Below are 13,151 nucleotides of genomic sequence, written 5' to 3'. Positions count from 1 at the left end.
CTCAGTTATGGTCTATTGACTTTGAAACTTTTGCTTAGTTTTGATGTTTTAGTTTTTTGATTAGTCTAGTTTATGGTGAATTATTAGTGGAAGGTCAATGATATTTGGTATATAGTTGTATTAGTATTTGCATATCTCATTACCATGGAGATTATTTAACCCAACCCCTTAGTTATGGTTTATTGACTTTGAAATTTTGCTAAGTTGACATATTTTACTTGTACTAGTTTGTGTTTAGATTTGTTTAAAGGTAACTACTTATGACAAGTCAATATTATTTGGTATGCAGTTGTACCAGAATTGGAAATTTTCATTTCCATGGAGATTATTTAGCTATGAACTTTCAATTATGGCTCATTGACTTTGGATATTTGCAAAACTTAGATGTTAAAGTGCGGCTATTTAAATTTCAAAATTTGCATTATTGAAATTACAAAAAAGCAAGACATATCTCAAATTCAAATAGACAGAAAAACATATAACAATCATTCCTTATAATTTAATTCTAAATTCCATTTTTAAGGAGTCAATCCTAAAAAAATGTTGATGACATCAAGGTCACATGACAAAATTATGTCTATGGGCTGATAAACAAAATTTTCTCACGAATTACATCCAAAATTAAATTCATAGGAAACTCACAGGTTACTTATTAATATATCAGTAGTCTTTTAAAATTTCATGTGACAGTAAAAAATTAAACCTATCTTAAAATAATTGAATGTTATATTTCATCATTAGAATGGTTTGAATGCTCTACACCTTACTTCAAAAGAAGGACATATAAAGATTGTTGAAGAGCTGCTGAGTCGTGGAGCTAACATAGAAGCTGCTACTAAGGTATTTTATAATGATAATGATACTGAAAATAGGAGGAAGACTCAAGTATACATGTTCATGTATAAGAGATTATTAAAAAGTCACAAATTGTACTGATTAATATTATTAATTCATATATTTTAATAATTTGATTCGTTCAGGAATAGTCACATGTTAAACTATATTTTCGAAGGTAGATAGAAAACGGCGGATAGCAAAAAGCATATTGACCGGCAAAAGGCATATTGCACGGTTATTTTTAGAATATCTAAAAACCGATATACTTGAAAAAATATTCTGCAAATACTAATACATAAGATGTAAAAAAAAAATAGGAAATAAAATAACAACTATTGTGTTGTAATGGTCTAGGGTGCAATATATGATATATATAGAATTCCAACAAAACCAATGACGATTTTGATACAAATATGGTCGGAAATTAATGATATAACAATTATAGCCTTTTTATGAGGTCAATACAGGATATATCGACCCAAAGAAGTATATCGACCTCGGAATTCATCCTCAGTCAATAGACTTCTTTCAGGTCAATATATCCTTGTATCGACCCATACAAAAGGGGTAGGTATATCAATTAATTCTAATTTCAATTCACTCTTCTTTTTGTTGATATTAACTACTTAACTACTAGGGTTATGTCCCATTATGTTGTAAATTTGTAAAAATAAGTCACAGGATTTAGGTACTTATGATACAAAGAATACTTTAATGTTGTTAAAAATATACAATATTGTGGTACTTATTTCACATTGTCAGTACTTATTTACATTGTCAGTTCTTATTTCATGTTGTCATTACACATTTCACATTGTCAGTACCTATTTACATTGTCGGTTCTTATTTCATATTGTCAATACTTATTTACATTGTTAGTTCTTATTTCATATTGTCAATACTAAATTATTTCTTATTTCATATTGTCAATACTAAATTATTTCTTATTTCATATTGTCAATACTAAATTATTTCTTATTTCATATTGACAGTACCATTTCACATTGAAACTATCATGACTATACACAAAACTACTTCTGCACATTATTACTGTATTTTTCTTGTAACTATTTTATTTATATTTCATTACAGAAAGGAAACACAGCACTTCACATTGCATCTTTAGCAGGACACCTTAATATTGTCAGTTTATTGGTAGAAAACAAAGCCAAGGTCAATGTACAAGCTCAGGTAACAACATTTTATCATAGACACTGATACTTCATGTCCAGTTCTGCACCATTCTCTATTCTATAGGGCTGTGATGACTGAGTGGTCTACATATTACTGTATCACTAGCCTGTCAACACTGAGATTTTGTTTTCAAACAAAGCATGTTGCAGGTGCATTGGACTTAACTGACTTGTGTTGTCTGTTTTCCTGCTGAAGGTTATAGTTCTCTCTGAGCACTCCATATTCCTCAACCAATACAAAACTGGCCTCAGCAAAATATGCCAAATGTGCTGAAAATGACATTATACAACATTAAGAAATCAATATATACTAATTTGATGAAATTTTTATTTGCAAAATACACTCTTATACAAACATATATACTGTGGATTCATTATAATTCGTTGGATACCAATTTTCGTGGAATTCGTGGGTACAGGAAAACCACGAATTTAAATGTTCAATAAATTGCAAATTTTATGTATGAATAAATGCAGACTTTTGGAAAACCTCGAAATCAAATATCCACAAAAATGCAAGTTTTCCTCAATCCACGAAAATTGGTACCCACGAAAATAAATGAATCCACAGTAATACAATACAGATAGTGAAGAACTGCAAATATAAACCTAAACAAAAATAGTTATAAATGATAATGTAACCTTTGATGGATGGACTTTGTTTTCACAATTCTAAAGATTGCATTAAACAGTCACCATCTGTAACATCAAACTCTTGGAAATCAATTTATAAAATACAGCTCTGTACCACATCTTTTCTTGTTGAATGCAGAGAACTTTCTTCCTTCTTATCCCAACTTACCCTCTACAACAATAGTATTTCATTTTACAAAAAAAGATTTTTGATATAGTATGTAATCTGAATATGAAAGTCTTTTATGGAAGGTAAAGTGCGACAGGAACTATTTGAAGAATAAATACATAAAAAAGTTAAAAAAAATAATTTTTATTTGATTTTCAGTTTGGTTTCACACCACTGTATATGGCAGCACAAGAAGGCCATTCAGAAGTTGTCAAATATCTCCTATCAAATGGAGCCAGCCAAGGATTAGCCACACAGGTAAATATCTGACAGAGACAAAAAGCACATAACCATAAATTTAGATTTCATGTTTTCAGAAACGGTAAAGGTTTAGCCACAGATGTGAATATCTCATACCTAAAGGTGAAGTTCAGGTTTGGGCACACATGTAGAGGTCTATCATGGAAACAAGTTGTTTTTTAAGGAGTAAATTTACTTGTTGTTTCAAACAACAAGTAAATTTACTCCTTATAGAGCAGCTAGGATGTATGATTTACCCATATTACACTATATCTCGGTCTATGGTAGTAATAGTTTGTTTTAGAACAGCTAGGATGTATAATTTACCCAAATCACACTATATCTGGGGTCTTTGATAGTTATATTGTGAAGTTATTGATTGGTTGATTGCTCTGTCCTGTTTATATATTAGTAATGTTTATATGTAAATGTCTGGAGCTGACTATTTTGGTTAACCAGTAAATAAAGGACACTATAGACTTTTTAGAAGGTAACAGCATTGCAAAAACTGAATAATTAATGGATTTATGTGGCTATTGCTATTGTAAAATTGATACATGGTACTTCCAATTATGAGGTGATGAACAGTAGGAGCCAGGCATTGCAATAGGAATTATTCTCTAACAGATCTGTGCCTTGTATAAAATTTTGATCAGATGGCTGAATTGCTTAAGGGCATACGATACAGTTACAGGGAAGGTAATGACGTTGCTAACGTAATTTGTTATTTTCGCGACGTCAAACTGTGACATATCGTGAAAAGATGCATTTTTCGCCTGATTTTTACCATTCAAACTGATTTAATTTGAAAACGAGTTCATGGACCCCTATTTTTCAAAACGGCATTTGGTTTCATTTTGGAGGGAGATTATGTGACCCAAATTTTATAAAACTGTAAATAGAGGATTTTTTTAAAATTGTGATAAACATGCAGTAAAAAATTACGTTTTTTCCTCAATTCATGAACATTTGATAAATATGAGTTATTTCTGAATAAAAAATGCATAATTTTTAAAGATATTTATAAAATACAGAAATTACCGATTATTTAACAAAAAACAATTTAATTTTATCTTTTATAACAAAAAAGTTATGTCTTTCTTTCGAAAAAGAAATTTACGCCCACCAATCTGAATTTCGAGCAAATATACAAAATTTCGACCTCATTTTACGCAAAAAGTAGCACATAAAGGTATATTTTTTATTACATATTTGATTTAATCAGGTAAAAATAGACTATATGCAAATTTTCATGAACTTGTAAATATAGGATCAAAACTGTATCGTATGCCCTTAATGATAGGCCGGATTTTATATCCTATTAAATACTCAAAGCCTTGGTCCTTGGTCCTCTAACAAGGTGGCCTCCACACTCCCATTCCAATCATGTCAGAAATATTTGAAGTCACAAAGAATTTACCTTGTATTTCTGTTACATTTGTATTGTGACCGCGTCCAGCTAAGGTGACACATAGGGATCACTTCTGTTGTCTAGTCATTTTGTCATAATTTGAAAATTTGTAAATCCTTCAAAACTGCTTGACAGAATTCAACCAAACTCAAACAGATTTTCTTTAGTGCATGAAATTGTGTGAAATTTTGAATAACATAAAATTTATATACATAATTTGGTCAGTGTCAGTGTTTGTTTTAAGTTATATATTGAATGGAAATACAGGGTTGATGACAGATCTGTAATAGTCTCTGTTAAATATTATTCCAAACTTTTCTAGACTTTGGTTTTGTTAAAGTTTGACATGTATTGACTTTTTTCTATTGATGAAGATCACATGTTAGCCTTTTAATTAGCCTGGGTTACTGTCCAGATTATGTATACTCCACACTCTTTTTTATTTATTTTTTCTCTGTCAGAACATGTGTATTTATGTTCTGTCATTCTGTAAATAAGACAAGTTAATAGTTTTGGCAGAGTTTTGTATAGTACTTGTAAAGTTTATGCCAGTAATAATTGATGACAGGAATGCTGAGTATCCTATCAATATACTGGCAGTGGTATTATACTGCTGTAATGATGACAGAATGTATTGAATAGTCTAAGATCAATACAACATCAGGTCTGTGGAGAATTAATACATAGATCTATTATTGTTTTGGAACAGTTTGTACATTCAAATGAATATAAGAGCAGATCGGTTAGGGATAGAGATATATTTTATTGATGATTGATATACTTAATGTAATTGTACTAGAATATGGGAATATTTTAATGTTATCCAATATTAGTTTAAATGAGTTGGGTTGGGGGGAGGCATGTAAAATTTTGCGAGTGAACAAAGTACTTTCAGAAATATGTTGATTTTACCTGCATATGTAACTGACAAAAATTAAGTAGGAAAAAGTAACCTACAAACCTTCATGTTTAAATTTAATTTACAATAATTATAGTAGTTTATGTTTTGCTTCCACTAGACAAGATATGTATAGTAAAAAAAAAAATGTTTCTTTACCCCTAGAATATTGATTACAGTATTGACTAGTAAATCATAAAAACTTTCTGCATGATTACCCACCAGGCTGCTGACTATTGTGGCAACAGCTGAACTATTTTGAGCATGTTCTTTTTTCATAAAAGTATTAGTCTCCTTGTTTGCTAGGTGAACCATGCTTTTTTTTATTACTTCAAGATTTCCCAAAAATTATTTAGTAAAGACAATAGCTAATGTATTTTCCAACACTAGTTATTATTTAGTAAATACTATAATTTTTTCCATTACTTGTTATTAATTAGTATAGTTATGCGATTGCTACTTATCATTCAGTTTAGTTGTGCCAATTGATAATTACTATTCAGTATAGACACTAGTTTATGTTTGTTCCAGGATTTAGATGGTAGTACTGAGGTAAACAATGACCGTCTGTTAGTTCCTGTATTTTTTGTGCCATTTTCACCTAGTCTCCATTGTTCACAAACTTCTGATTAAAAAGTTTCTTTGCACACTTTGTATGAGCTTGTTTACAGGTTTAGTCACAAGTATAATTCACAAAATTCTTAATTGGTACAGAAAATGAATGGAAAAAGAGAATGTTTTAAAAGTACTTTATATTTTGAACATTTTTATGAAATTTCAGTTTTGGTGAAAATGGCAGGTTGAAGTGTAGATTGTTCTGCTGAAGTGTGGTCATCCTTAATTAACATTCATTATACTGACAATTATTCATACTTATAACATATATACATTGATATAAGCCTGGGTTGATAGGAATTCCAGTCTTTAAATCTTTCATAAAACATGTGAATATGAATGTACTCATTTGAACATGTACTGGACTGTAGACAGGATACATTTGTGTTTTTCATTTTACTTGACTTCAATTTAGATTTTCATTTTAAAGTGATTTTTCAACAATAAAAAAATTGAATTGATAAAATTGTATATCTAGTTAAATAGCATAAAAGTCTTGTCTGCAGTCAGTAAAGTAGAACTGTATTCTGATTTAGATACTTATTTATATATTGTCAAGGGACGTTGGGAGAGGTACTAATATAAAATTCATAGTTTCTTCTTACATAAAATATGTTGCTAACCAATTGTTTCATCAGGATGTATAATATACTCTTAAATATGAAGAAGAAGATTTTTAATTGTCTTTCCTTTAAATGGGCTTACAAGGAGCAATATACACTATAAGACAATATTTAAAAAACAAAACAAAAAACAACAATAATCAAGTATGTATATAAAGAAAAGAAAAGCCATTTGAACAATAATGAACTACACAAAACGTTTTTTTTATTGAGTTAGTAGTAAGATTTGTACGTTGATAAAGTTTCAGCTATTATGACATAAGTATATGAACACCAATACTAATGAAATCATGATTGTCACCAGAATTACCATAACTCCTGTTTCCATCAATACTTGTTGCCATGACAGCACAGTTTTTTGGTTTGACAATCATGCCTTCTTATTAACAGTTATAGTATATTGTTGGGCTATAATAGATGAGATAGATACTTGTCATTATTATGTATGTAGATCTAGGTTGTTAGATTGTTGATGGTCATAATTCTGACAGATCAAAATATTATCAAGTTCTGTGCTTTTAAAGATTGTATCAATTCTGATGTAAAGAACAAAACAAAGATATTTTTATATTAAAACAAATCCTCGCAATAAATAACTATACTGCTCTATTCATTCAGAAAAAAGCAGTTATAGTAACTGCTAGACTCTATCTATCTTTCTGTCCATTTCACAGACCTTGGATGTTTTCTAGGTTTTCTATGAAAAGGAATGATTTTATATGTTAACTTTATCTTGATAATGTTGAGTTGTAATGTGTAGGCAAATTTTAGAACCGTTTTTCAGCTACTTCCTGTTTGCCAATAGTTGGAAATTTAGATTATGTATACAAAGCCAAGCTGGTCAAGACTAAATATTGATCTGGATAAGATTAGTTACTAGCCACTACTCTAGGAAATCATTGAAAACAAGTATGCATGTAATAATTATAATTGTACAGTACACATAAGAGAATAAAGGTCCATTAACTATTTCATATATATACTTTTAGGATGGATTCACTCCCTTGGCTGTGGCTTTACAACAAGGAAATGAGAGAGTAGTATCAGTCTTGCTCGAGCATGATTCCAAGGGCAAGGTCAAATTACCAGCTCTTCATATTGCTGCTAAGAAGGATGACATGAGATCTGCCAACTTGCTGTTACAGAATGAACAAAATGATGTTAATGGAGAAACTAAGGTAACATCCGTTGTTGATCAAGGTCAAATTAACATGTCCTTCACTGATCAAGATCAAATTAACATACCCTTCTCTAATGAAGGTCAAATTAACATGTCCTTCAATGATCAAGGTTAAATTAGGTTTTCTTCGCTAATCAAGGTCAAATTAATATGTCCTGTAGTAATCATGACCAAATTAACATTCCCTTCGCTGATCAAGGTCAAATTAACATATCCTTCACTGATCAAGGTCAAATTAACATATTCTTGATTGATCAAGGTCAAATTAACATATCCTTCACTGGTCAAGGTCAAATTAACATATTCTTCATTGATCAAGGTCAAATTAACATATCCTTCACTGGTCAAGGTCAAATTAACATATCCTTTACTGATCAAGGTCAAATTAACATATTCTTCATTGATCAAGGTCAAATTAACATATCCTTCACTGGTCAAGGTCAAATTAACATATCCTTCATTGATCAAGGTCATATTAACGTATCCTTCATGACAATGATCAACTTACTAAACTCTGCAGACATGTATAACTGAAATAACACATGAACTGATTATCCAGTCACATAATAATTCTGTGAAAAAATTAGAAAAATTCTTCAGGTTTCTAATAATTTTTTTTAGCATTTAGTACTGTTTACATGTATTTGTTAACAGTGTATAAAATGAATTAGAAGAATTTTCTCAGTAAGAACTACAAAAAAAACACACACAATACACTCAAACAGAAAAAGCACAAATTTGTAAAAACTTGTCAAGATGAATAAGTTATTATGTGTTTGTTTTCTTACTGCTCTCAGGATGGAGGACTTGTCAATGATACCACCAAGGTTAGATATTGTGTGTAGTGTTATTGGTTACTGGTATTATTGTATGATTATTTTTGTTTACTTTCATGTCTCACTGTTAATGTACATGCAAATACACTATCCTTTCATGAAACGCAGCTCCTCAAATATGCATTTAGAATGTAACCTTGACCTTTGTGTATCAAGACCAGCAATGTCCTATAGCTTTCAAGTCATACATGTTTTTACAACCAATGGTCATTTCAATGTTTTATGACCTTTTGTTGTAAAATTCCTTATAGTGATCTCCAACTCAACTGAAGTTGTGAAAGAAGTACCCCAACTTCTCCTGTATTTGATCATAGGGTCAACAAACCCAACTAGAAATTAAATATTACTGAGTGAATATCATTAACTATTAATATTTTTAAACATTTAACATATTTCCATACCATCAAAATATTATTCAGACCTATATGTTGCTGTTGAAGTCTATGTGATAAAAAAAAAGCAATGGACCTGCTGTGAAATAAATACAGGAGAAGTTGACCCTTACTCTTTATATTTTGTGCATCTGATATTTTTTATGGCAACAGTTACTTATAATGCAGCGTTTAAACTGACAATGTGTTGTGAAAAGCACTAAAAATTGTTGGTAGCTTATAAACTAATTTATGCAAATTTTTATTTCTTGAGATTGAATGAATATTTCTACATTTAAAGTTAAGGTAACAAAGTAACACAATATCAGAATATTGAAGTATGAATTATTTGATGAACAAAAAATTTCTAGTAACTGGTACCATCTGTATTATGAGATCAATACTTTTTTAAGTACTAATAAGTGTATTAATAATATAATATTTGCTTGTCAAGTAGGTTGTGTAAGAAACATAAATCAATGTACATCTTTCAAATTTTTTTCAGAGTGGATTTACACCTTTACATATTGCTGCTCACTATGGCAACATAAACGTAGCAACACTTTTGATTTCTAAAGGTGCAGATGTCAATTTTAGAGCCAAGGTCAGTAGCTAATTAATTTATTCAAAGTTTGAAAATGGCAATTGAGTTATATTTTCAAAGATTTGATTTTGATATTTTGAATGTTTGTGTGTTCCTTGAAATACTCCGACTGTTTTATCTTAAAATGTACCTTATATCTTAGTTTTCTTAAAGAAACTGGACAAAGAGTACTCATGTGTGTCATTTATGCAGTAGAAATTGCAAAATATTCTGTTGACTTAACTGAACGATATAATTATAATTACAGAACAACATTACTCCACTCCATGTAGCATCCAGATGGGGCAAGGACAAGATGGTTACTTTACTGCTAGACAACAAAGCTGTTATTGATGAAAAAACTAGAGTAAGTTATCTCCCCTCAATGTGTTTATATGAACAAATTGTTGTACCAGTTGTACCTTACATAGGGGTAACAGTTGTTTAGTGATAAAAGTAACCACATTTGTTTTAATTTACAAATGGTAATTTCCTAGAAGATGTGTTGAAAATCTGATGATATGAAAAAAAAAGAAGATTTGGTATGATTGCAAATTAGACAACTTACCATGAGAGAGTAAGTTATCTCCCCTTGATGTCTAATTTTTTTTTTAGAATTATGTGAATTGCAAACATTTTGAAATAACTGTTCATTATTTTTGTGTGTGTTTAGGATGGATTATCTCCCCTTCATTGTTCAGCTAGAAGTGGACATGAAATGGTTGTGGATACTTTACTGGAAAGAGGAGCACCGAAATCTTCTACAACTAAGGTAAATACAAAATATAGTCTTTTATCTCCCCTTCATTGTTCAGCTAGAAGTGGCCATGAAATGTTGGGGATACTTTACTGAAAAGAGGAGCACCAAAATCTTCTACAACTAAGGTAAATACAAAACAAAGTCCCAAAGTTGATGAGAAAGGATTGTAAGTATCTAATAACACTCACTTATTTTGATCCTCCATAATTTGTTGTATCAAGATAAAATTTGTTCATTGTTTACAGATAGAAATTTTGTATCTATATTTATCGTTTTATTCTGTTTATTTAATTTTGGGGGTAAGTTCTAAACTCCTTAGATTAAGGAGATAACTATATTGTATTTTAAGCTACAACATCAATTGGTGATTTGATGATCACAAATTAAGTTTACTGGCATTAGTGTCGCCAGTAAACGTGTATTGCGACTATTAAATCACCAATTGATGTTGTCTGAACTTAAAATTCAATATTGTTATCTCTGTTCTAATGAAACCAACAGAAAACAACACCAAATCACACAATCAAAACCTGTCATACGTCAATTGTGAATTGATGCCATGAAAATTTGTGATCCAATCAAAATGAACGTTACAAACCATGTTGCATTAGAATACATTATCTCAGTTTTATCAATGAAGAATTATGATTATTTCATTTTACTCTGATGATATTTCTAATAGAGATTAAATTTTATTGATAGTTTATTGGCTTTTAGAATATCTTTAACCAAGTTAAGACGTTTGTTACAGAGTTACTTTTTTATCCATTCAGTAAGCAATTACATTGACATTTATTTGTTTTTTTCTTTTCAGAATGGGTTAACTCCCTTGCACATGGCAGCACAAGGTGATCACATGGACTGTGCCAGACTACTGTTATACCACAAAGCTCCAGTTGATGATGTCACTGTGGTAAGTTATTGCTGATTATATTTATTGTGCACAGACATACTTTTGTGTTAGATATAATTGTACAGTTATGTCCCTTGATATGCAGCTTGACATTCACATATAAATCATTAAACTGATTTCTTCAAACATTTTGACATTGAAATGAGATATTAATGTTCTTATAATCATTTACCTACATATGTTTCTTCATCTTATATAAATCTTTATGAATTGTATTAGACTAGACTAAAATGCTTAAATATATACAGGATAAACTTTATACAAAACTCTAAAGCATGCGTATATAAAAAAAATTATTGACTTAAACTGACAAGGTTTGGAATAAGTGGATAGTGATTTTGAGATTTGTCTTGTGGGCATATGATACAGTTTTGATTTTCTGCTGTATATTTATCAAAATAAAAACAAATGCACTATTTACAGTTTAAAAAATAGGGGTCCATGCACTCGTTTTCAAATTAAATCAGTTTTAATGATAAAATTAGTCGAAAAATGCATCTTTTCCCGATATGTCATAGTTTGACATCGCGAAAATAACATTTTACGTTAGCAACGCCATTACCTCCCCTGTAACTGTATCGTATGCCCTTAAGTTGACAAGTATTTGTTTATTTAACAGGACTACCTGACACCACTACATGTGGCTGGACACTGTGGTAATGTAAAGACAGCCAAATTACTTCTGGACAGGAAATGTAACCCTAATGCTAGAGCACTGGTCAGTATAATCAGCTCAACTACTTTATATGTTTATTATTGAACAAAATATGTCCCTAATGTTTCTACTCTGGTTAGTACAATAGAAAAATAAAGATATGTGGTTTGATTTCTAGTAAGGCAAATATCCACTAGGGACCAAAGGAACAAGGACGTCAACAATTTAACACCACTGTCTCCTTTAGCAATGAGCAAAACATAATCTGTATTCTTAGCTATTAAAGGCATGACAGAATATGAAATTAAGATACAACCAACGCCCAGAATTATGCCAATTCTATGAACCAGAAAATAAATATGGCGGACGTAGGGAATAAAACCAATTGAAGACTGATTTGTTACTTTCACATCTCACTCTTTGATTTGTAATTTTCCAATAATTATTTCTTGTGAGTTGATTGGTGAAGATGAACCATGCATTTACATGTTCATATGAAGTACAAAATTTTTATTGGATCCTACTCTGATTGTGACAATTTTACATTTTTCTTGGTTTTCACACAATAACTTTAGAATAAGTAAACAGAAATCTATGAAATTTTAACATTAGGTCTATGTCCACAAAAAGAAGGTTTGGATTGATTTTGGGAGTTTATATGACATTGTATCATTACAGTTCGATAACATTCTGATATTGATATTTTAGAATGGATTCACACCACTACACATTGCTTGTAAGAAGAACAGGATCAAGGTTGTTGAACTTCTCCTGAAGTATGGAGCATCAATACAAGCTACCACTGAGGTAAGTAGCATTACACACTCGTGTTAACACATTGTTTTGTTAACAGAAATGTTCTGTGTTGGGTTAAGATCATGTTTAGTTCCTCAAAGGAGAAAAAAGGTCATGCTCTTATTTGGCACCTGTTGTAATGCTCTTGAAAAAGTAAAAATTCATAGATAAATCACATTCAGTGATGTCATAATAGAGAAAAAGAGCAAGGGATTGTTCCAGTTTTTCCCAGGACACAATTTTTTTGGTTGAAAATTGTAAAAATAATAACTAAAAGAGGTTATGAATTTATGAAATATAAGAAAACTGTCTTTTTTGGAAATTTTCACAAGAATCCAAATTTTCTACATTTATGATAGGTGTTTTTTTCTGAGAAATATTCACCAACATTTCACTTTCACATTCTAATTGATTGCATTGTACATAGTTTAAATGCTTA

The 13,151-nt window shown here is 30.3% G+C and overlaps 1 protein-coding gene across 50 annotated transcripts in view; it reads left to right on the top strand.

Moving 5' to 3' along the window:
- Positions 1-13,151, top strand: part of LOC134725749 (ankyrin-2-like) — a 163,041-nt gene that overhangs the window by 32,010 nt on the left and 117,880 nt on the right. For 45 of the 50 annotated variants that reach the window (XM_063589831.1, XM_063589826.1, XM_063589844.1 and 42 more), the window contains 12 exons: positions 742-840; positions 1,930-2,028; positions 2,992-3,090; positions 5,913-5,933; positions 7,609-7,797; positions 8,597-8,626; positions 9,512-9,610; positions 9,858-9,956; positions 10,263-10,361; positions 11,164-11,262; positions 11,882-11,980; positions 12,626-12,724. In XM_063589831.1, the coding sequence (XP_063445901.1) occupies positions 742-840; positions 1,930-2,028; positions 2,992-3,090; positions 5,913-5,933; positions 7,609-7,797; positions 8,597-8,626; positions 9,512-9,610; positions 9,858-9,956; positions 10,263-10,361; positions 11,164-11,262; positions 11,882-11,980; positions 12,626-12,724 (1,131 nt within the window). Of the gene's footprint in view, positions 1-741; positions 841-1,929; positions 2,029-2,991; positions 3,091-5,912; positions 5,934-7,608; positions 7,798-8,596; positions 8,627-9,511; positions 9,611-9,857; positions 9,957-10,262; positions 10,362-10,382; positions 10,475-11,163; positions 11,263-11,881; positions 11,981-12,625; positions 12,725-13,151 lie in introns of those variants that run through there. The other 5 variants (XM_063589866.1, XM_063589825.1, XM_063589816.1 and 2 more) reach the window with 4 other exon arrangements.

Source organism: Mytilus trossulus, chromosome 7, assembly GCF_036588685.1.
Source record: "Mytilus trossulus isolate FHL-02 chromosome 7, PNRI_Mtr1.1.1.hap1, whole genome shotgun sequence".
In the NCBI taxonomy this organism is placed as follows: Eukaryota; Metazoa; Mollusca; class Bivalvia; order Mytilida; family Mytilidae; genus Mytilus; species Mytilus trossulus.
The sequence above is the reverse complement of the archived record's forward strand: the minus strand, read 5'-3'. Positions and strand labels throughout refer to the sequence as shown.